General features: G+C 42.4%; 2 protein-coding genes across 6 annotated transcripts; both read left to right on the top strand.

The window, feature by feature from the left end:
* The first annotated feature begins 32 nt into the window (after positions 1-32).
* LOC129826554 (vesicle-associated membrane protein 5-like) lies at positions 33-13107 on the top strand. 2 transcript variants are annotated; one of them, XM_055887436.1, is made up of 3 exons: positions 33-4738; positions 9143-9286; positions 11921-13107. In XM_055887436.1, the coding sequence occupies exons 1-3, from the start codon at positions 4676-4678 to the stop codon at positions 12110-12112; spliced, it is 399 nt and encodes a 132-aa protein (XP_055743411.1). In that variant the 5' UTR covers positions 33-4675; the 3' UTR covers positions 12113-13107. The 2 variants fall into 2 exon arrangements, with proteins under 2 accessions (XP_055743411.1, XP_055743410.1); XM_055887435.1 differs by lacking the exon at positions 33-4738 and adding an exon at positions 6490-6770.
* Positions 13108-14857: 1750 nt separating this feature from the next.
* On the top strand, positions 14858-19961 carry rnf181 (ring finger protein 181). 4 transcript variants are annotated; one of them, XM_055887425.1, is made up of 6 exons: positions 14858-14965; positions 15290-15390; positions 16105-16238; positions 16461-16576; positions 19149-19223; positions 19457-19961. In XM_055887425.1, the coding sequence occupies exons 2-6, from the start codon at positions 15305-15307 to the stop codon at positions 19514-19516; spliced, it is 471 nt and encodes a 156-aa protein (XP_055743400.1). In that variant the 5' UTR covers positions 14858-14965; positions 15290-15304; the 3' UTR covers positions 19517-19961. The 4 variants fall into 4 exon arrangements, with proteins under 4 accessions (XP_055743400.1, XP_055743399.1, XP_055743401.1 ...); XM_055887424.1 differs by having other exon boundaries at positions 14875-14970; XM_055887426.1 differs by having other exon boundaries at positions 14884-14965; positions 15275-15390.
* The last annotated feature ends 3920 nt before the right edge of the window (positions 19962-23881 follow it).

Raw genomic sequence — 23881 nt, 5'->3', positions numbered from 1 at the left:
TTCCCAGATATTTCTGGGGGGAATGGCCCTAGCCCTCACCCGCCGATCCAACAGGTCCTAGAAGTGCTCAATGGGATTGAGAGACGGGCTCTTCGCTGGCCATGGTAGAACACTGATATTCCTGTCTTGCAGGATGTGATGCACAGAACGAGCAGTATGGCTGGTGGCATTGTCATGCTGGAGGGTCATGTCAGGATGAGCCTGCAGGAAGGGTACCACATGAGAGAGGAGGATGTCTTCCCTGTAATGCACAGCGTTGAGATTGCCTGCAATGACAACAAGCTCAGTCCGATGATGCTGTGACACACCGCCCCAGACCATGACAGACCCTCCACCTCCAATCGATCCCGTTCCAGAGTACAGGCCTCAGTGTAACGCTCATTCCTTCGACGATGAACGCGAATCTGACCATCACCCCTGGTGAGACAAAACTGCAAGTTGTCAGTGAAGAGCACTTTTTACCAGTCCTGTCTGGTCCAGCAACGGTTGGTTTGTGCCCATAGGTGACGTTGTTGCCGGTGATATCTGGTGAGGACCTGCCTTTCAACAGGCCTACAAGCCTCAGTACAGCCTCTCTGACTATTGAGGACAGTCTGAGCACTGATGGAGGGATTGTGCGTTCCTGGTGTAACTCGGGCAGTTGCTGTTGCCATCGTGTACCTGTCCCGCAGGTGTGATGTTCGGATGTACCGATCCTGTGCAGGTGTTGTTACACGTGGTCTGCCACTGTGAGGATGATCAGCTGTCTGTCCTGTCTCCCTGTAACGCTGTCTTAGGCGTCTCACAGTACGGACATTGCAATTTATTGCCCTGGCCACATCTGCAGTCCTCATGCCTCCTTGCAGCATGCCTAAGGCACGTTCACACAGATGAGCAGGGACCCTGGGCCTTTTTCTTTTGGTGTTTTTCAGAGTCAGTAGAAAGGCCTCTTTAGTGTCCTAAGTTTTTATAACTGTGACCTTAATTGCCTGCCGTCTGCAAGCTGTTAGTGTCTTAATGACCGTTCCACAGGTGCATGTTCATTAATTGTTTATGGTTCATTGAACAAGCATGGGAAACAGTGTTTAAACAGTGAAGTTAATTGGATTTTTACAAATTATCTTTGAAAGACAGGGTCCTGAAAAAGGGACATTTATTTTTTTGCTGAGTTTAGTACCCTCCAAGCTCATTATTAAGCTCGGGGCCCTGGGTCTGAACCCCGCCCTGTGCAGCTGGGTCCTGGATTTCCTGACGGGCCGCCCCCAGGTGATGAAGGTAGGAAACAACACCGCCACTTCGCTGATCATCAACACAGGGGCCCCACAAGTGTGCATGCTCAGCCCCTTCCTGTACTCCCTGTTTACCCATGACTGCGTGGCCACGCACACCTCCAACTCAATCATCAAGTCTACAACACAACAGTAGGAGGCCTGATTACCAACAATGACGAGACAGCCTACAGAGAGGAGGTGAAGGCCCTGGGAGTGTGGTGCCACGAAAATAACTCACTCAATGTTGACAAAACAAAGGAATGGATCGTGGACTTCAGGAAACAGCAGAGGGAGCACGCCTCTATCCACATCGATGGGACCGCGGTGGAGTATGTGGACATTTTCAAGTTCCTCGGCATACACATCACTGACGATCTGAAATGGTACACCCACACAGACAGTGTGGTAAAGAAGACGCATCAGCGCCTCTTCAACCTAAGGAGCCTGAAGAAACCCCCCACAAACATTTTTACAGATGTGCAATTAAGAGCATCCTGTCGGGCTGTATCACCGCCTGGTACAGCAACTGCACCACCCGTAACCACAGGGCTCTCTAGAGGGTGGTGAGGTCTGCCCAACACATCACCGGGGGCAAACTACCTACCCTCCAGGACACCCACAGCACCCGATGTTACAGGAAGGCCAAAAAGATCATCAAGGGCAACAAACACCCGAGCCACTGCCTGTTCACCCCGCTATCAACCAGAAGGCGAGGTCCTTACAGGTGCATCAAAGCTGGGACCGAGAGACTGAAAAACAGCTTCTATCTCAAAGCCATCTGACTGTTAAATATCCATCATTAGGCGGCTTCCACCCGGTTACATCACCCTGCAATTTAGAGGCTGCTGCCCACTGGCCACTTTCATAATGGAACACTAGTCACTTTAATTATGTTTACATATTTTAGCTTTACTCATCTCATATGTACAGTTGAAGTCGGAAGTTTACATACACCTTAGCCAAATACATTTAAACTCAGTTTTTCACAATTCCAGACATTTAATCCTAGTAAAAATTCCCTGTCTTAGGTCAGTTAAGATCACTACTTTATTTTAAGAATGTGAAATGTCAGAATAAGTAGAGAGAATGATTTCTTTCAGCTTTTATTTCTTTCATCACATTCCCAGTGGGTCAGAAGTTTATATATACTCAATTAGTATTTGGTAGCATTGCCTTTAAATTGTTGAACTTGGGTCAAACGTTTCGGGTAGCCTTCCAAAAGCTTCCCACAATAAGTTGGGTGGATTTTGGCCCATTCCTCCTGACAGAGTTGGTGTAACTGAGTCAGGTTTGTAGGCCTCCTTGCTCACACACGCTTTTTCAGTTCTGCAAACAAATGTTCTATAGGATTGAGGTCAGGGCTTTGTGAAAGCAACTCCAATACCTTGACTTTGTTGTCCTTAGCCATTTTGCCACAACTTTGGAAGTATGCTTGGGGTCATTGTCCATTTGGAAGACCCATTTGCGACCAAGTTTTAACTTCCTGACTGATGTCTTGGGATGTTGCTTCAATATATCAAAATAATTTTCCTTCCTCATGAAGCAATCTATTTTGTGAAGTGAACCAGTCCCTCCTGCAGCGAAGCACCCCCACAACATGATGCTGCCACCCCCGTGCTTCACGGTTGGGATGGTGTTCTTCGGCTTGCAAGCATGCCCATTTTCCTCCAAACATAACAATGGTCATTATGGCCAAACAGTTCTATTTTTGTTTCATCAGTACGACCTTTGTCCGCATGTGCAGTTGCAAACCGTAGTCTGGCTTTTTATTGCGGTTTTGGAGCAGTGGCTTCTTCCTTGCTGAGCGGCATTTCAGGTTATGTCGATATAGGCCTCGTTTTACTGTGGACATAGATACTTTTGTACCTGTTTCCTTCAGCATCTTCACAAGGTCCTTTGCTGTTGTTCTGGGATTGATTTGCACTTCTCGCACCAAAGTATGTTCATCTCTAGGAGACAGAGCGCGCCTCCTTCCTAAGCGATATGACGGCTGCGTGGTCCCATGGTGTTTATACTTGCGTACTAATGTTTGTACAGATGAACGTGGTACCTTCAGGCGTTTGGAAATTGCTCCCAAGGATGAACCAGACTTCTGGAGGTCTTGGCTGATTTCTTTTGATTTTCCCATGATGTCAAGCGAAGAGGCAATGAGTTTGGCCTTAAAATACATCCACAGGTACACCTCCAATTGACTCAAATTATGCCAATTAGCCTAACAGAAGCTTCTATAGCCATGACATAACTTTCTATGCTGTTTAAAGGCACAGTCAACTTCGTGTATTTAAACTTCTGACCCACTGGAATTGTGATACAGTGAATTATAAGTGAAATAATCTGCAAACAACTGTCTGAAAAATTACTTGTGTCATGCACAAAGTAGATGTCCTAATCGACTTGCCAAAACTATAGTTTGTTAACAAGAAATTTGTGGGAGTGGTTGAAAAACAAATTTTAATGACTCCAACTTAAACTTCCGACTTCAACTGTATATACTTTATTATATTTTACTGTATTTAGGCTATGTCACTCCGAAATGTAATTTGATAAAGTGCAAATATTATATTATCATGGAGCTTCTCACATGACATTTTACACATATGACCAATCCTCATGAGATCCTGAAACAACAGATTCTGATGTTAGAAAGTGAGAGCCCATTTATACTATATAGGGAATGGTAAGTAGGCATTCTGTCCGGATTCTGTTTGGAAGTTATGTGGCTGTGACTAATGCCGCATTTAAAACAACTTTGAACTCAAGTCATGACACCCGTGATCTTCAGGTAGGAACGTCGGAGCTGTAAAAAGAGGCCCGAGTTCCTGAGTTGGAATTCCGAGTTGGATGACAGTTCAAATAGATTTTTCCCAGTCAGAGCTTGTTTTTTTCCCAGAGTTGCCAGTTGTTTTGAATGCACTGAAGTAGTAAGTATGAAATTTCCGAGTTCCCAGTTGTTTTGAACACAGCATAACATCATCCTAAATTCTCCATATTACACAATGATGGAAAGGGAGACCAGACTGGGCTAAATATGTTCTTTGTGTTGGTGTGGAGCAGACCCAGAATTGACCCATTGTAAACCGGGCCTGAGAGAGTCTGGTTAGTACCACATGACATGGCACAGCCTCACGTGGTGGCTGTCATCTACCCTCATACAGAAACATACTGGCCGTAGGCCAGTTTAGGTAAATGCCATGATGGGCCGGTCCATCTTTAACCCAGTGGATCAGTCTAAATTGGGTGTTTTGCATAGAATTATCATTAATGGCCTGATAATGGTGGCCTCAAGGGGAAAAAAAATAGCAGTGTGTTACTTTGAGGTCCCAGTCCGTCCATGCCCCCTACACAATCAGGGTCCCAACCCTGGGCACAGTTCTTGTGTGCTCTGATAAAGCCAAGGCAGGCAACCAGGGTTATAGCTCTTTTTCATGTTTACCATTAAGTCAATGTTGACAGATGGCGGCGATCCAGAGAAAATCCTGCCTCCCCAGGTAACCTTTTTCTTTATTCTAATTTCAGTTAAAGGACAGTTAATCAAAATATATGAAAACCTAATGTTAGTGTTGCTTTAATGTCATATTGGAGGACAACAGACATCTTGCATGACCTTGATTACAAACATACCAAGCATATTCATGTACAGTGCACGCTGACAAAAAGTGTGGTTTCCGTTCACATTCGTGTTCCTGTTTTGGTTTTATATCTCACAATCCTGACAAGGGAATAGTTGTTATGCTGAAGTCATGAAATAATATGCATTCAACTCAGTGATCATATTACTCTGACTGCAAGTCCCTACTGCAATGTTGGGCAGTCGCTAGCAAATGGAATATAATTTTTTTTGTTTGTTTAACTGTGAGAAAAGCTCTACTTCCTCTCACGGTTATTACTTCACTTTCAATTTCATGTTTATTTTTTTAAATGTGGTTAGTGATCTCTAACTCCACTCCTCACTTCCTCTCTTATATGTCCTGTTTGAAAGTTTAATATTATGACTCTGTCACTGTATGTCAGTTGTCATAAGTGGAATGTAGGTTTTCATCAACTATAACTTTTATGGCTAGCGTTATTTGTTATGTATTATAACTGAAGTATAACAGAGTAAGGAAATCACACATGGACCTTTTGGGGTTCAGCTAGAATGATAAAATAGTATTAACAGAACAGGGTGGACACTAGAAGAACAAGGAATTTTGGATGGAAGTTGGTTGCCTATAACACCATGTTTTCAGATCCACCAGCGGGGGAAAGTACTTAAGTAAAAATACTTAAAAGTACTACTTAAGTCGTTTTTTTTGGCTATCTGTACTTTACTTTACTATTTATATTTTTACCAACTTTTACTTTTACTTCACTACATTCCAAAAGAAAATAATGTACTTTTTACTCCTTACATTTTTCCTGACACCTAAAAGTACTTGTTATATTTTGACAGGAAAATGGTTGAATTCACACACTTATCAAGAGAACATACATGGTCATCCCTACTGCCTCTAATCTGGTGCTCACTAAACACAAATGCTTTGTTTGTAAATGATGTCTGAGTGTTGGAGTGTGCCCCTGGATATCCATCAATAAAAACATAAGAAAATTGTGTCATCGGGTTTGCTTAATATTATGAATTTTGAAATGGTTCATACTTTTACTTTTGATAGTTTAGTACATTTGAGCAATTCCATTTACTTTTAATACTTAAGTATATTTAAAAACCAAATACTTTTAGACTTTTACTCAAGTAGTATTTTACTGGGTGACTTTCACTTTTAGTTGAGTCATTTTCTATTAAGGTATCTTGACTTTTACTCAAGTATGACAATTGGGTACTTTTTCAACCACTGAGAGCCGCCATATAATGACCATTGGTGACAGTGAACACAGACTGGGACCCCATTGTTTGAATTTTGCAGCCTGTTGAATATTGTTGAATATTTCATATTGTGTGTTTTTTTGTTTTCAATCCCTTCTATGTGTTTGATGCTTAATCAAAAGGTTGACTATGGTCATATACTCATTAGAGTAGCTACTGTCATAGTAGGCATGGGTGAAAAGAAAAGTAAAAGTAAATGGCTGAATATGAATATATCATTTACAAGACTCTACAATAGAGTAGTAGAAGTTTAAATGGTATAGGCAAGGTGTACGTTTTTCCCTTTCACCTAGGAAGTCTGATCCATCATCAAACAACCATCACTCCAATACAGTGACGTAAGGCCATGACGTCAAAGGGTCTGTTCTGTTGACTTCCAGATAGGGGTAGTGTGGGAAAGTGTCACCCGACCCGACCAGCAGACTGTAGACCAGACCAGGAAAAAGAAAGAATATTGACTAAAAGAAAGATAGAAACTAACTGTAATCAATTACAAATGAGATACGGTGAAAATCAACTTTGCGATATCTGAAAGCCACCTTGGATAAACGCAACGTTTGTTCTGACACAAAGGTTTATGCCAAGACGCTCCTCTCAATGCATTGGGTTCGGTGACAGCTTTGGACAGGAATAGAGATAGTGACGGGAGAACAATGGTAAGTTTACATATATATATTTTTTATTTTCAGCAAATTAAAGAATCAAAATTAGTGTATTAATATGTTTATGTTTTCATAAATTAGTTTCTGCACCTCTATTGTGCACACGGTACCTGACGGCTCAGAAGCGTTTTTTGTTGTTGTCACTGTCACTACATTAAGCTACAGCCTTGCGTTGAATTACATTAGACCGTTTTCCCACATTGAACTTGACTGATTTTATGTAAAATACACCTTATTTAAAGGCCGTGTGCTACAGTCATAATATTGCCTTTTTTATTTTAGTTTAGTTTTGGTTTTCATTTATGATAGATCATACACAATTCAAACAAATTCATGCAAATACATTATTTTATACAGACCCATGTGAGTTTTTATGAAAATGGTTTGTGAACGTCATTAGAGGGTCAGGTTAATAAGTTAGAGTAGCACTCAATCAACCAACTTAAATGATTAGATATGTTTTATTATGATAGTTGATAAAATTGCTGTGTGTATTCTGTGGACAACAGTTATAGACCCAGGTCGGTTAGTCTATCCTATAAATATCTGTAAAGTCCATGAGCAGACTATCCCTGTCCGCTTGATTGAACTAGACATGTAAAAATACATATTGTCGATTTGTGAGAGGGGGTTTCCTAGCTAAATGCCAGGTACTCTGTTGAGGCTGGAGTAAGTGAGGAAGGGAGTGAAGGGAGGAAGGAAGCAAGGAGGAGAACTGGAAAAGGCAGCAGTTCCTGTGTTAAGATTCTGTCGCCGGTTGATTTTAAATACAGACTATTCCTCAGCTATGAAAACTTCATTGGTGGGGGCCGAACTTAAACAGTGAAACGCATTTCCTCAAAATGTATGTGTCAATCTAATTTAACTTAAGCAATCCAGTAGCCTGTTCACTATATGACAGCTGTAATAGTAAATAGAAATGGGAAAGAAATCCACCTTTCATTAAAGCTTGTATAACTCATGATGTATTGACCGGTAATGTATAACAGCTAGTCCTAACTTGTCACTACGAGGGCACTGAACTAGTGTTCTAACCTGTCCATATCTCATTCCGGTTCTGTGAGTCTAAAAGGGTGTTATTGACGGTGAGATATGGAATCACCAGAGTTACTGAGATTGTACTTGTTTTGTTTGCTCTCTTGGTTTCCTGTAAGTGTCAGCGCAGTCAGCATCCTTGACTCCTGAAACACTCACTTCCCTGTCCGGCACAGAGGGTAAAAGGTCAGGGATAGTCCCGTCAGGATATAAATTATGTTATGTTCAGTCTATTATTATACTGCCTAAATATCATGTTTTAAGTAGGCCTTCTTATTCACCTACAGTACATGTAGGCCTGAATCCTATCTTGAGATTTGTGAGTTTCCGTTCAAGCCTTCCATTGATATCAATCAATGTATTTACCTGAAAGTTAAGTGAAGCATGCATATCTCACAGTTAGGATGTGGCTGCTATAGTAGATTTTGGTGGAATGCAAGAGTATCATTGTCACAGTGGGTTGCCCAACATTTGTTGCCCCAGGCTAAAGTGGTTATTTGTTTGTAAAGCTGTAGCGTGCCGCCATGCTCCTCCAGATAGTCAGAGCTTACAGTAAACTGTCACAAGAATTTTCAATTCCAATGATAATAACAATCAATCAATAACTCTGACCAATCCCCTAGATCTGTAAGACCACGGGTTTAATAATAATTAGTCAAAGTCTCAGCTTATGAAAAAAGATAGTACCGTTTATTCAGAGAACGTTCTGAAGTCCACAATACAAAGACATCCATTTTATAGCGACGCACATACTTCCACACAAACAGTAGATATCATACGCACATACACACATCACCAGAATATAATTTTATGATTCTAATCAATTTCATACAATTATATGGTTTCAGGGTGGAATATTCTAATCATTAATTTAAACATATAAATTGCCATGTTCCTCCAGATAGTCAGAGCTTACAGTAAACAAAACCCTCCAAGTCATCCAGTTGTCCAGGCTCACCTGCCCCAGTTCAGTTGTTGGCCGTCATCTTCCTGTTCTGTCCTGTTTTCCCCCTATGGAAGCTTAATCTCTCAGCCATTATGACTAATAATTAATGTTAATGTGAACAATGCACTGTTGTTAACCACTGCATAGGTTACACAACATAAAATATATAAAATATCACCTTTAACATGGCAACACAAAGACGGGGACAGATGTTGAAAAAATGTATGTGAGCTATTCATTGTGTCAATTAATGTGTCCATACCTGCCCCTATTCAAATAAACCATACATCAAATATGCACAAAATCAGAAGTGGTTCCAACTAAGTCCTGTGGCCTTACCAGGATGTATCTTCCATTAACATCAACTTGTTTGTTGTGTGTTCAGGAGAATGGGAAGAACCGCCTGCAGCAGGCCCAGGATGAGGTGGAGGAGGTGAAGGTGATCATGCTAGATAACCTCAACAAGGCTGCCGAGAGGTCAGGCAAGCTGGGAGATCTTGATAACAGGGCAGACGAACTTCTGGAGAAGGTGATTGTTGTACTTTATGGGTGCTCCCCAAATGGCACCGTATTCCTCGATAGTCTACTACCTTTGAACAAGGCCTATAGGGATCTGGTCAAAAGAAGTGCACTATATCGGGAATAAGGTGCCATTTGGGACGAACCCTAAATTAAGAGGCGTAATAAGAGACGTCTTCATGGAACTAAATCATGACTTAATACAAAACACAAACATAATTTGAAGATACTGACTTTGAAGGCCGTACTTTGATGATTGCAATGCTATAATACTGATTAAACTTTAGGTGCGTTTCAGAGAGACACAATAGCACAAAAAGTTTCTCCTTTGGAATTCTCCTTTGGTGTGTCTCATGGTAGTTTTCCAATGTTCCATGGTTCCATACGAGTCCAGGGAATAGCCAGGAAATATCATATTGCTGTCTATAAATACACGTTAGGTGGAGTTGGAGGCGAAAAATAATGGACAATTTACATCCTGATTGTGGTTTGCAGTGATATTTTTAGAAAGGTATTTCCTATTGTTGTAATATTAATGAAACCCACTGGTCTCCCTCTGTATTAAGAGAGGGGTGTCCAGGACGTGCCACAGGGCGCATGTCCGTCCTGGTCAACCCTGGGGTCAACCAACCAGGTCGCAGCGTTCCCATATGTTATGTTACAGCCTTATTCTAAAATATATATTTTTTTTTTATCTCATCAATCTACGCACAATACCTCATAATGACAAAGCAAAAACAGGCTTTTAGAAATACCTTATTTACATAAGTATTCATAAGTTCCCTTTGCTATGGGATTTGAAATTGAGCTCAGGTGCATCCTGTTTCCATTGATCATCCTTGAGATCTACAACTTTCTACAACTTGATTGGAGTCCACCTGTGATAAATTAAATTAATTGGACATTATTTGGAAAGGCACACACATATATTATGTCCCACAGTTGACAGTGCATCTCAGAGCAAAAACCAAGCCATGACGTCGAAGCAATTGTCCGTAGAGCTCCGAGACAGGTTTGTGTCGAGGCACAGATCTGGGGAAGGGTATCAAAAGCTGTCTTCAACATTGAAGGTCCCAAGAACACAGTGCCCTCCATTTTTCAATGGAAGAAGTTTGGAACCATCAAGACTCTTTCTAGAGCTGACCGCCCGGTCAAACTCAATTGGGCAAGAAGGGCCTTGTTCAGGGAGATGACCAAGAACCCGATGGTCACTCTGACAGAGCTCCAGAGTTTCTCTGTGGTGATGGGAGAACCTTCCAGAAGGAAAACCATCTCTGCAGCACTTTACCAGTCAGGCCTTTATGGTAGAGTGGCCAGACAGAAATCACACCTCAGTAAAATGCACATGACAGCCCGCTTGCAGTTTGCAAAAAGGAACATAAAGGACTCTCAGACCATGAAAACAAGATTCTCTGGTCTGACGAACCAAGTTTGAACTCTTTGGCCTGAATGCCAAGCGTCACGTCTGGAGGAAACCTGGCACCATCCCTACGGTGAAGCATGGTGATAGCAGCATCATGCTGTGGGGACGTTTTTCAGCAGCAGGGACTAGGAGACTAGTCAGGATCAAGGGAATGATGAACGGAGCAACGTACAGAGAGATCCTTGATGAAAACTTGCTCCAGACCACTCAAGACCTCAGACTAGGGCGAAGGTTCGCCTTCCAACAGGACAATAACCCTAAGCACACAGCCAAGACAACGCAGGAGTGGCTTCGGGACAAGTCTCTGAATGTCCTTGAGTGGCCCAGACAGAGCCCGACCTTGAACTCGATCGAACATCTCTGGAGAGACCTGTAGATAGCTATGCAGCGACACTCCCCATTCAACCTGACAGAGCTTGAGAGAATCTGCAGGTGTGCACAGCTTGTAGTGTAATACCCAAGAAGACTCAAAGCTTTAATTGCTGCCAAAGGTGCTTCAACAAAGTACTGAGTAAAGGGTCTGATTACTTATGCAAACGTCTATTTCAGTTTGTTTTATTTTATACATTTGTAAAAAAAAAATAATCAAAAAATGTGTTTTTGCTTTGTCATTATGGGGTGTTGTGTGTAGATTGATGAGGGAAAAAACTATTTAATACATTTTAGAATAAGGCTGTAACGTGACAAAATGTGGAAAAGTCAAGGGGTCTGAATCCTTCCCGAACGCGCTGTAGTTCTCTGAGAACGCACTGAGCGGCTGACTGTGGTTGTGCCCCAAATTACACCATATTCCCTATATAGTGTACTACTTTTGACAAGGCTCTGGTCAAAAGTAGCGCACTATATAGGGAATAGGGTGCCATGTGGGACGTAGATAGTTCTTTGAGGACTTGCTGGTCGGCTGACTGGGTCACTGGGATAAACAAAACAGGAGTGCCAAGAAAACAAACACCAGTCTATATTCTTTGGAAAAAACATTGAGAAAGTAGTGTGCACTGTAACTAAAGACTTCTGTCTACCGAATTGTCAGGAAATGGTGGGTTTCATGACATAATGGTTTCTTTTTGGAGTTTAAAATATATACAATGCAGTGCAGCCTCAATTGCAGATATATAGAATACCCCCCCCCCCCCCCCTCCATATTCAGACAGATATAGAATCATAGGGTCTTGTCATGAACATCGGACTAACTTTTAACATCTTATGATGATGTGTTTTCAGAGTAAAGCTTTCTCAAAGTCTGCTCGGAAAGTGAAACAGCAGAAGTGGTGGAAACACATGAAGATGAAAGTGTTGCTGACTGGCGTAGGGGTCGTCATGGCAGCCATCATCATTGGGATTATTGTATGGTCAGCATCTGGACCTGACGACGGAGAGCAACCTGCTGCAGGGCGACCCACCTCAGGACCTTAGGATCCAAGACTGTCTGTCAGAGCAAAGGACATGGAAGAAATGAAGATGGAGGATGGAGATGGACACAGGGGCAGGTGAGACCTCAGAGGAAATAAGGAGTCAGTCAAGACAGAAATAGTGGAGGTAGATAAAGAGTGAGGTTTTCTAGCCTGGTCCCAGATCTGTTTGTGCTTTTGTCAAATACATTGCTGTCATTGTCAAGCCAAACATTTGGCATGATAATGAGTGACAAGAAGTTGGCATGATGATGGCACAAACAGACTGGCACTCAGGCTGTAGATTTTCCACCTGAGCTCAAACTAGGTTTTGTGGGTTGACTTTTCTGAACTATGCAATCTGTGATATTGTTTGTTTTTAGAGGCATTTCAGGCTCTGTGATCTGTGTGTAGATCGTTGAATGAAATGGTACCATCACCAGCTCAGCTGCTTCCCCATTCGGTATCATCTTCAACTGGCCCTAGTTGGTCAGGCTCACTGGTTTCACATTCATACTCAGAAATGCTTCAGCCTCACCATGAGATTTGGTATAGGTGAATGTTTTGTCAATTCAAATTAATCATATTGTGCCTTTGGAGTGTAAAAAATCCCCATTGGATGAATTGTGTGACCGTTTCAAAGTATTCCAGTTAAGCTGTAAGGGGACAGACATCACATAATTATATTTCTGATGAAATGTTATGAGTAATTTCTTCTCATAATTTCTTCTCATAATTTCATTATTCGTTTTTACGGTCAAAAGAAATATATGAAAATGAACTTAATTTTGATATGTACATAAAACGCGGTTATGTTTGAGGCCAATTTGGGCAATGCAGTGTGAATATTTATATTTCATTTTTCATTCATTGTCTTACAGGTAATCAATGTGTACAGTATAAAAAAAAACAGTGCTGAGAAATCACATATCTCCCTTTGTTGTTTACTCTTGACTTACTAGTATTTGAAATATATATGTAAAACTGTAGTGCATTGTAAAATAAAAGGAATTGACCAGATATATCTGCAGAGAATCTTTATTTTGAATTGTGTGTACAACTGACAGTTGTTGTGTGTACAATTTACATTTGTACACCATAAAGTTACTTTTTATTTGAGAGAGAGAGAGATTCCGAAAAAGGTCCAGTTACCAGGACTACAAATTCCAACTAGACACACAAAAACTATTCATACCTCAGTATAAATGTAACAGTATAGCTTCCGTCCCTCTCCTCGCCCCAACCTGGGCTCGAACCAGGGACCCTCTGCACACATCAACCACCGTCACTCATGAAGCATCGTTACCCATCGCGCCACAAAAGCCTACTTCTAGGTCTCAGAGCGAGTGACATCACCGATTGAAACACTATTAGCGCTCACCACCGCTAACTAGCTAGCCATTTCACATCGGCCACACTCACTCCCCTTTTGACCTCCTCCTTTTCCGCAGCAACCAGTGATCCGGGTCAACAGCATCAATGTGTTTTAACTTTAGTTTTAACTTTAGTCCGTCCCCTCGCCCCGGGCGCGAACCAGGGAACCTCTGCACACATCAACAACAGTCACCCACGAAGCATCGTTACCCATCGCTTCCCAAAAGCCGCGGCTCTTGCAGAGCAAGGGGAACCACTACTTCAAGGTCTCAGAGCAAGTGACGTCACCGATTGACACTATTAGTGTGCACCACCGCTAACTAGCTAGCCATTTCACATCGGCCACATAAACATCAGCACCACAGGTAACGTCCACAAAGCTGTGAACGATATGAGACAAGGCAAGAAGGGACTCTGCATGCAGAATTCTGCAAAAACATCCTCCATGTAGAACGTAAAACACCAAATAATGCATGCTGAATTAGGCCGATACCCGCTAATTATCAAAGCCCTCACCAACAGAGAGATGAACCTAGAGAATAGTCCCTTAAATTATCTGGTCCTAGGGTTCTGTTCACAAACACAAACAGACCCCACATATTCCCAGGACAGCAACACAACTAGACCCAACAAAATCATGAGAAAACAAAAATATAATTACTTGACACATTAGGAAAAATTAACAAAAGAAAAGATCAAACCAGAATGCTATTTGGCCCTAAACAGAAAGTACACAGTGGCAGAATACCTGTCCACTGTGACTGACCCAAAATGAAGAAAAGCTTTGACTATGTACAGACTCAGTGAGCATGGCCTTGCTATTGAGCGAGGCCGCCGTAGGACCTGGCTCTCAAGAGAAGACAAGCTGTGTGCAACAAAATTAGGTGGAAACTGAGCGACACTTCATAACCTCGTGCCAAATATATTACCATTTTAGAGACACATATTTCCCTCAGATTACACAGACCCACAAAGAATTAGAAAACAATCCAATTTTGATAAACTCCCATATCTACTGTGTGAAATACTACAGTATGCCATCACAGCAGCACGATTTGTGACCTGTTTCCACAAGAAAAAGGCAACCGGTGAAGCACAAACACCATTGTAAATACAACCCATATTTATGTTCATGTATTTTCCCTTTTGTACTGTAACTATTTGCACGTTGTTAAAATGTGCATAGCCATAATATGATATTAGATATGTCTCTATTCCTTTGGAACTTTTGTGTATGTAATGTTTACTGTTCATTTTGTATTGTTTTATTTCACTTTTATTTATTATATATTTGACTTGCTTTGACAATGTAAACAAATGTCTCCCATGCCAATAAAGCCCTTTGAATTGAATCGAAAGAAAGAGAGCTCCTGAACCCCACCCACACATAATGTGTGATAGGACGGAAAAAGTCACGTGAGGGTGCATTGTCATACCCGGTAGACAGTGTGGTGTAGCTAGCTGGCTAGTTGCTGCACATTTCAGGTTATGACAAAACACACAGGTAATGTAAGTCAACTTTTGTGTGACTTTAATTTGATGTCGCAGTATAGCATAGTGTATTCACGGACATTTCTGTGTATTCGACAATTTGGCTAAAACAGCTCAATGAGAGTGGTTGAGCAGTATAGGGGTTAGCTAAATGGATTAGCTAACTGTGTAGCTAGCTAGCTTGCTAATGTTATTGAATCAACTCGAGATCGGAAGGTAGCTTGGGCTTTGAGTGTCATTTTGCTCAATCTATTTTTAGTAAATTCAAAAAGAGTCAAATTAAATTAGCTTCATGGTTAGCTAATGTGGCTAAGGAAAACAGTTTGACGTTCCACAGATTGGTAATCTGAAGATGGCTTCTTATTTTGATGAGCATGACTGTGAACCAACGAATCCCGAAGAACAGTACCGTCAGAATGCACTACTAGAACTGGCCAGGTGAGGTTCAAAGAGCTACCAAACTAACTAACTAGCAACCCAAGTGATGCAACACAATCCATTCTGTATTTTGTATCCAATATCCTACATTAACTGTCTGCCACTGAGAGACTGACATCGAAGATGTTTTATAACTAAATCAAGATAGACCACAGCCTGTCGTTTCCAATGGGAACAAATTAGTCATAGTGTACAGAACAAGCAATATGGGCAGAGCCAAGCACGAGCTAGCGAGATCCTATTGGCGCGTTTTAGTTCCGTTAGGGAACACCTCTTCTGTGACGTTTTCGTGTGATGTAACTCAATTCGCCTTTGCACTCCTTCTAAACAACGCAGTTTTTTACAATTTTTGCAAATGGTAAAGTCTACAAAACATAATCCCCTCTGTTCATAACAGATTTTAGTTTAGGGAACAGAACTTTATTGAGATACCTTTTTTCATCGATGAGAAAATTTGCAGAATGTCGGCTAAAATCTATCTTTTTCCATATTCTGCCGGGCAATGGGCTTCTTCTCACTACAATATTTGGTAATGAGTGGAAACGCCAAGCAGATGCTTCACATTTATACATCCGGTGAAATATCTATCTCATTGATCTATCTGTGCTGACATTGCCTGTTCTTTTTCATCTGTGTTTTTTTTTGGCAGTTGGCATCCAACGTTATGGTGCCTTATGGCACCTACTGTTACATTGCCTGTTGACCTCTGTGTAGGTCTTTGATGCAGGGCCTCGACATTGACTCGGGAGCGTTTGACCTATCGGACTGGGACCAGCGTCTTCCTCCCCCAGCTGCTAAAACAGCTGTCCAAACCTTACCTGTGGTTGTCATATCCCCAGAGCAAGCAGGTGAGTCCTGCTGCACGAATAAGCTACCCTCTAGCTAATTACTTGTGAAAAACATTTGGGAATTATAGGCTACTATCAAAATACTATGCTGTCTCACGTGGTACCCAATTTTAATTCATTATAATTGCATGCACGACTACCTGTGTAGTCTGCAAGTGTAGTCAATTGTCTGTGGATGTTTCAGACTGTGTGATGGAACTTGCTCTCTCCCCCCTCATCTAGACAAAGGGCTGAAGTGTCCTGTGTGTCTGCTGGAGTTTGAGGAGCAGGAGACGGTGAGGGAGATGCCCTGCAAACACCTCTTTCACTCTGGTTGTATCCTGCCCTGGTTAGGGAAGGTGAGGGCCTGTCCACTGAATAGTCACACACACGGATACATTTTTCACATATAGGTTTGATGGTATGTACAAATGAATGTACTAATTACCTGAAGTGTAATTACTTTCTGAAGTTTCTGTCCTATATCTGAAAGATAGAAATAATCATGTTTCCTGATCTTTCTTATATGTATTTAACCCCTTATTTTTGTCACCAAAACAGTCTACATATATAGTGCATTCGGAAAGTATTCAGACCCCTTGACTTTTTCCACATTTTGTTACGTTACAGCCTTAATCTAAAATGTATGAAATCCTTTTTTCCCCTCAACAATCTACACACAATACCGCATAATGATATTTATATATATATATAATTTGTTTTTTATAGATATCCCATTTACATAAGTATTCAGACCCTTTAATCAGTACTTAGTTGAGCACATTTGGCAGTGACTACAGCCTTGAATCTTCTTGGGTACAAGCTTGGCACACCTGTGTTTGGGGAGTTTCTTCCATTCTTCTCTGCAGATCCTCTCAAGCTCTGTCAAGTTGGATGGGGAGCGTTGCTGCACAGCTATTTTCAGGTCTCTCTAGGGATGTTTGATCTGGTTCAAGTCCGGGCTCTCGCTGGGCCACTCAAGTACTTTGAGACTTGTCCCGAAGCCACTCCTGTGTTGTCTTGGCTGTGTGCTTAGGGTCATTGTCCTATTGGAAGGTGAACCTTTGCCCCAGTCTGAGGTCCTGAGTACTCTGGAGCAGGTTTTAATCAATAATCTCTCTGTACTTTGCTCCGTTCATCTTTCCCTCGATCCATTTGAGTCCCAGTCCCTGCCGCTGAAAAACGTCCCCACAGCATGATGCTGCCACCACCATGCTTCACCGCAGGGATGGTGCCAAGTTTCTTCCAGATGTGGTGCTTGGAATTCAGGCCAAATAGTTGAATCTTGGTTTCATCAGACCAAAGAATCTTGTTTCTCATGGTCTGAGAGTCTTTAGGTGCCTTTTTGGCAAACAACAAGCGGGCTTTCATGTGCCTTTTACTGAGGAGTGGCTTCTGTCTGGCCACTCTACCATAAAGGCCTGATTGGTGGAGTGCTGCATAGATGGTTGTCCTTCTGGAAGGTTCTCCCTTCTCCACAGAGGAACTCTGGAGCTCTGTCAGAGTGACCATCCTTTTCTTGGTCACCTCCCTGACCAAGACCCTTCTCCCCCGATTGCTCAGTTTGGCCAGGTGGACAGCTTTAGGAAGAGTCTTGGGGGTTCCAATTTTCTTCCATTTAAGAATGACGGAGGCCACTGTGTTCTTGGGGACCTTCAATTCTGCAGAAATGTTTTGGTACCCATCCCTAGATCTGTGCCGTGACACAATCCTGTCTCAGAGCTCTACAGACAATTTCTTCGACCTCATGGCTTAGCTTTTGCTCTGACATGCACTGTCAACTGTGGGACCTTATATAGACAGGTGTGCCTTTCCAAATCATATCCAATCAATTGAATTTACCACAGTTGTACTCCAATCAAATTATAGGAAATGGAAACAAGATGCACCTGAGCTCAATTTTGAGTCTCGTAGCGAAGGGTCTGAATACTTATGTATGTCATATCAGTGTTATTTTTTAAAGGAATTTGCAAAAATTTCGTTTTAGATTAAGGCTGTAACGTAACAAAATGTGGAAAAGGGGAAGGGGTCTGAATACATTCCGATTGCATCGTATAGTGTACTTCCATACATTTTTTCAACTGGTACCGGGGGACCGTCAGACAAGTCTTGTGAGGGCATCCTAGCGCAAAACAACCGACATGTTCGTGCGAGTCTCACCTTTCCACAGAGGGGTCATATTAGTGTGTAAACTGTTAGGACGCTACAGGCAGAAGTTGGCAGATCGGCTGTACCAACTTCAGACGAGTCCCAAGACGCTTATGGGGATCATAGATCAAAACGGAGAACACCCTGTCTTTGTGAGAGTCTCATCTTTCCATAGATGGGTCATAATAGTTTGCCTAACCGTTCCGACGCTACACACGATTTTGTGAGACCGATTTACCGTTCGGATGCTACAGACAATTCTGTGAGAAGACCGATTTTCGGGAAGTCTCATGGTCTGGCAAACACCGCTCTGTCAACTTTCACTGCAGATGTGGAAGTGCGACTCTGGCGGATGTGGTGGGCTGAGATGCATCCAATGCAAAAAAAACATATCTCTAGCTTAAACTGGCGGATTTTTATGGGGATTGTTTCATTATGCTTATTTAGATTTCCGGAGGGCGTGGGTCTTATGGGGTTAACAAGTGACATCAATAAGGGATCATATCTTTCACCTGGATAATCTGTCATGGAAAGAGTTCATAATGTTTTCTACACTCAATTTATAACATTTACATTTTTGTCATTTAGCAGACGCTCTTATCCAGAGCGACTTACAGGAGCAATTGGGGTTAAGTGCCTTGCTCAAGGGCACTTCAACAGATTTTTCACCTAGTCAGCTTGGGGATTCGAACCAGTTACCTTTCGATTACTGGCCCAACGCTCTTAACCACTAGGCTATAACCCTTGAAGAATCCCTCTAACTCTTGCTCTCTATCATCACAGACAAATTCTTGCCCGCTATGCCGTCTAGAGCTACCAACCGACAATCCAGAGTATGAAGAGTTCAAGAAGGACAAGGTGGGTGTGGAACTAGGGTATCAGTCATTATCCTGGGAAATCGAATTCAAAGTGCTTTTCCCTTTTAGAGTTGAAACTTGGTATGCGTCCCAAATGGCACCCTATTAACTGTAGTGGTCTATGGGCCGTGGTCAAAATAAGTAGTGAACTGGATAGGGAATAGGGTGCCATTTGGGACACAGCAATGGTCAGCATCAACCCGTTACTAAATGGAGCATTTCTGTCTGTTACAGGACAGGAGAAAACAGAGGGAACACAGACTGGAAGATCTGCATGGAGCCATGTACACATAACGGCTCAGAGCACACTGCTTATTGCTGATTTCACCCTTCTAGCTTTGGGTCGCAATAGAATTAAGAATTGACAAAAGCTGCAAATATTATGTAGCTATTATGTTTTATCGTATGTACTGTAAATATGTCAGTTTTAAATACAGTCAATTGTACAAAGACCCATTTTGTGATACAGATTGAAATTATGGATGATCATTATACAATGAAAGGAATCCTGAGACAGTTGAGTCTGTTTGAACTCTACATTCACTGCCTTAACACATCATAGCATTTCTTCCTTTTTGCCAAGATGCAATACATTTACCAAAACAGATGATTAAATGGCTTTTCATGGCATATGTTTTGCTGGCCTCACCATATTTATCAGACTTTAAATTCAATCTGTTTATAGTGTTGATTGCTTTGGCATCTCATTAAAGGCCCAGTGCAGTCAAAATTCTGTTTACCTATGTTTTGTATCATTTTGTACAACAGCTGATATTTGTATTTTTTATTTTTTTATTAGTGTTATTGGTTATAGATGCTGGTTAAAAATACAATCTACACAGGACTTTCTAATCAGCAGGAGTTCTGGTTTTCCATGGTGACATCACCATGCGGTAAATTGGATAATAGACCAATAACAAAGAGTTCCAAACCTCAGTTTGAATAACTGCTGGTTTTCAGTTTTCCCCTCCACTTCCAGACAGTCCTAGCAAATTTCTTGCTTGAGAAATAGTTGTTTGCTAAAAAAAACTATTTTGGTCGATTTTAATGTAACCTCTATTACAGTACGGTACTTAATTGTTATATTGATATAAAAATGGCTGCATTGGGCCTTTAACACCCTACCCTGGTATAGGGTATTGAAGAAAGCTTAAGGAACACCACTCAGTACACACTCTACCTGTGAAAATACACTGAACAAAAATTTAAACACAGCATGCAACAATTTCAAAGATTTTACTGAGTTACAGTTTATGTAAGGACATCAGTCATTTGAAATAAATTAGGCCCTAATCTATGGATTTCACATGATTGGAAAACAGACGGGCATCTGTTGGTCAGATCCCTTAAAAAGAAAATAGTGGGGTGGATCAGAAAACCAGTCAGTATCTGGTGTAACCACTATTTGCCTCATGCAGCACGACACGTCTCCTTTGCATAGAGTTGATCAGGCTGTTGATTGTGGCCTGTGGAATGTTGTCCCACTCCTTCAATGGCTGTGCGAAGTTGCTGGATATTGGCGGGAACTGGAAGACGCTGCGTACACGTCGATCCAGAGCATCCCAAACATGCTCAATGGGTGACATGTCTGGTGAGTATGCAGGCCATGGAAGAACTGGGACATTTTCATCTTACAGGAACTGTGTAGAGATCGTTGAGACTTGGGGCTGTGCATTATCCAGCTGAAATATGAGGTAATGGCAGCGGATGAATGGCATGACAATGGGCCTCAGGATTTCATCACAGTATCTCTGCATTCAAATTGCCATCAACAAAATGCAGTTGTGTTCATTGTCCGTAGCTTATGCCTGTCCATACCATAACCCCACCACCACGGGGCTCTCTGTTCACAAAGTTGACATCAGCAAGCCGCTCGCCCAAATACATGCTGTCCGCCATCTGCCCGGTACAGTTGAAACCGGGATTCATTCGTTAAAACACACTTCTCCAGCATGGCAGTGGCCATCAAGGATGAGCATTTGCCCACTGAAGTCGGTTACAATGCCGAACTGCAGTCAGGTCAAGACTGGTGAGGACGACGAGCACACAGATGAGCTTCCCTGAGACTGTTTCTGGCAGTTTGTGCAGAAGTTCTTCTGTTGTGCAAACTCAGTTTCATCAGCTTTCCTGGGTGGCTGGTCTCAGGCGATCCTGCAGGTGAAGAAGCCGGATGTGGAGGTCCTGGGCTGGCGCGGTTACATGTGGTCTGTGGTTGTGACGCCGGTTGGGCATACCGCTAAATCCTCTAAAACAATGTTGAAGCAGGCTTATGGTAAAGAAATGAACATTACATTCTCTGGTAACAGCTCTGGTGGACATTCCTGCAGTCAGCATGCCAATTGCACACTCCCTCAAAACTTGAGACATCTGTAGAACTATATTGTGTGACAGAACTGCACATTTTAGAGTGGCCTTTTATCGTCCCCAGCATTAAAGTGCACCTGTGTAATTATCATGCTGTTTAATCAGCTTCTTGATATGCCACACCTGTCAGGTGGATGGATTATCTTGGTAAAGGAGAAACTCACTAATAGGGATGTACAGTGCATTCGGGAAGTATTCAGAACCCTTATTCTAAATTGGATGAAATAGTTTTTTTTCCACTCATCAATTTAAACACAATGCCCCATAATGACAAAGGAAAAGCAGGTTTTTAGAAATGTTTGCAAATTAATAAAAATACAAAGGTGAAATATCACAATGGCACAACTATTCAGACCCTTTGTTGAAGCACCTTTGGCAGCGATTACAACCTCGAGTTTTCTTGGGTATGACGCTACAAGCTTGGTACACCTGTATTTGGGGAGTTTCTCCCATTTCTTCTCTGCAGATCCTCTCAAGCTCTGTCAGGTTGGATGGGGAGCGTCGCTGAAAAGCTATTTCCAGGTCTCCAGTGATGTTCGATCAGGTTCAAGTCTGGCTGAGATTTGTCACAAAGCCACTCCTGCATTGTCTTGGCTGTGTGCTTAGAGTCGTTGTCCTGTTGGAAGGTGAACCTTCGCACCAGTCTGAGGTCCTGAGCACTCTGGAGCAGGTTTTCATCAAGGATCTCTCTGTACGTTGCTCCGTTCATCTTTCCCTCAATCCTGACTAGTCTCCCAGTCCCTGCCGCTGAAAAACATCCCCACAGCATGATGATGCCACCACCATGCTTCACCGTAGGGATGGTGCCAGGTTTCCTCCAGATATGACACTTGGCATTCAGGCCAAAGATTTCAATCTTGGTTTCATCAGACCAGAGAATCTTGTTTCTCATGGTCTGAGAGACCTTTAGGTTCCTTTTGGCCAACTCCAAGCGGGCTGTCATGTGCATTTTACTGAGGAGTGGTTTCAGTCTGGCCACTCTACCATAAAGGCCTGATTGGTGGAGTGCTGCAGAGATGCTTGTGCTTCTGGAAGTTTCTCCCATCTCCACAGAGGAACTCTGGAGCTCTGTCAGAGTGACCATCGGGTTCTTGGTCACCTCCCTGACCAAGGCCTTTCTCCCCCGAATGCTCAGTTCGGCCCGGCGCCCATTTCTAGGAAGAGTCTTGGTGGTTCCAAACTTCTTCCATTTAAGAATGGAGGAGGCCACTATGTTCTTGGGGACCTTCAATGCTGCAGAAATGTTTTGGTACACTTCCCCAGATCTGTGCCTCGACACAACCTGTCTCGGAGCTCTACAATTTCTTTGACCTCATGGCTTGGTTTTTGCTCTGACATGCACTGTCAACTGTGGGACCTTACATAGACAGGTGTAGCATCGGTCCTCAGATCCTCAAAAGGTTCTACAGCTGCACCATCGAGAGCATCCTGACTGGTGTCACCACTACCTGGTATGGCAACTGCTCGGCCCTCGACCGCAAGGCACTACAGATGGCAGTGTGTACGGCCCAGTACATCACTGGTGCCAAGCTTCCTGCCATCCAGGACCTCTATACCAGGCGGTGTCAGAGGAAGACCCTAAAAATTGTCAAAGACTCCAGCCAGCCTAGTCGTAGACTGTTCTCTCTGCTAACGCACGGCAAGCGGTACCGGAGCACCAAGTCTAGGTCCAAGTGGCTATGAAAACAGCTTCTACCCACAAGCCATAAGACTCCTGAACATCTAATCAAACGGCCACCCAGACTATTTGCATTGCCCCCCCCCCCCCCCTTTTACACCTACTCTCTGTTGTTATCATCTATGCATAGTCACTTTAATAACTCTACATGTACATATTACCTCAACTAACCGGCGCCCCCGCACATTGACTCTGTACCGGTACCCCCCCTGTATATAGTCTCGCTATTGTTATTTTACTGCTGTCTTTAATTACTTGTTGCTTTTATTTCTTATTCATTTATTTTTAACTGCATTGTTGGTGAAGGGCTCATAAGTAAGCATTTCACTGTAAGGTCTAAACCTATTGTATTCGGCGCATGTGACTAATAACATTTCATTTGATTTTGTGTGCCTTTCCAAATCATGTCCAATCAATTGAATTTACCACAGGTGGACTCCAATCAAGTTGTGGAAACAGGATGCACCGGAGCTCAATTTGAAGTCTCATAGCAAAGGGTCTGAATACTTACGTAAATAAGGTATACGTTTTTATCTGTCAGAAATTTGCAAAAATGTCTCAACTTGTTTTTGCTTTGTCATTATAGGGTACTGTGTGCAGATTGATGAAATGTTTTA

Source organism: Salvelinus fontinalis, chromosome 28 (assembly GCF_029448725.1).
Source record: "Salvelinus fontinalis isolate EN_2023a chromosome 28, ASM2944872v1, whole genome shotgun sequence".
NCBI classification, from domain to species: Eukaryota; Metazoa; Chordata; class Actinopteri; order Salmoniformes; family Salmonidae; genus Salvelinus; species Salvelinus fontinalis.
The sequence above is the reverse complement of the archived record's forward strand: the minus strand, read 5'-3'. Positions and strand labels throughout refer to the sequence as shown.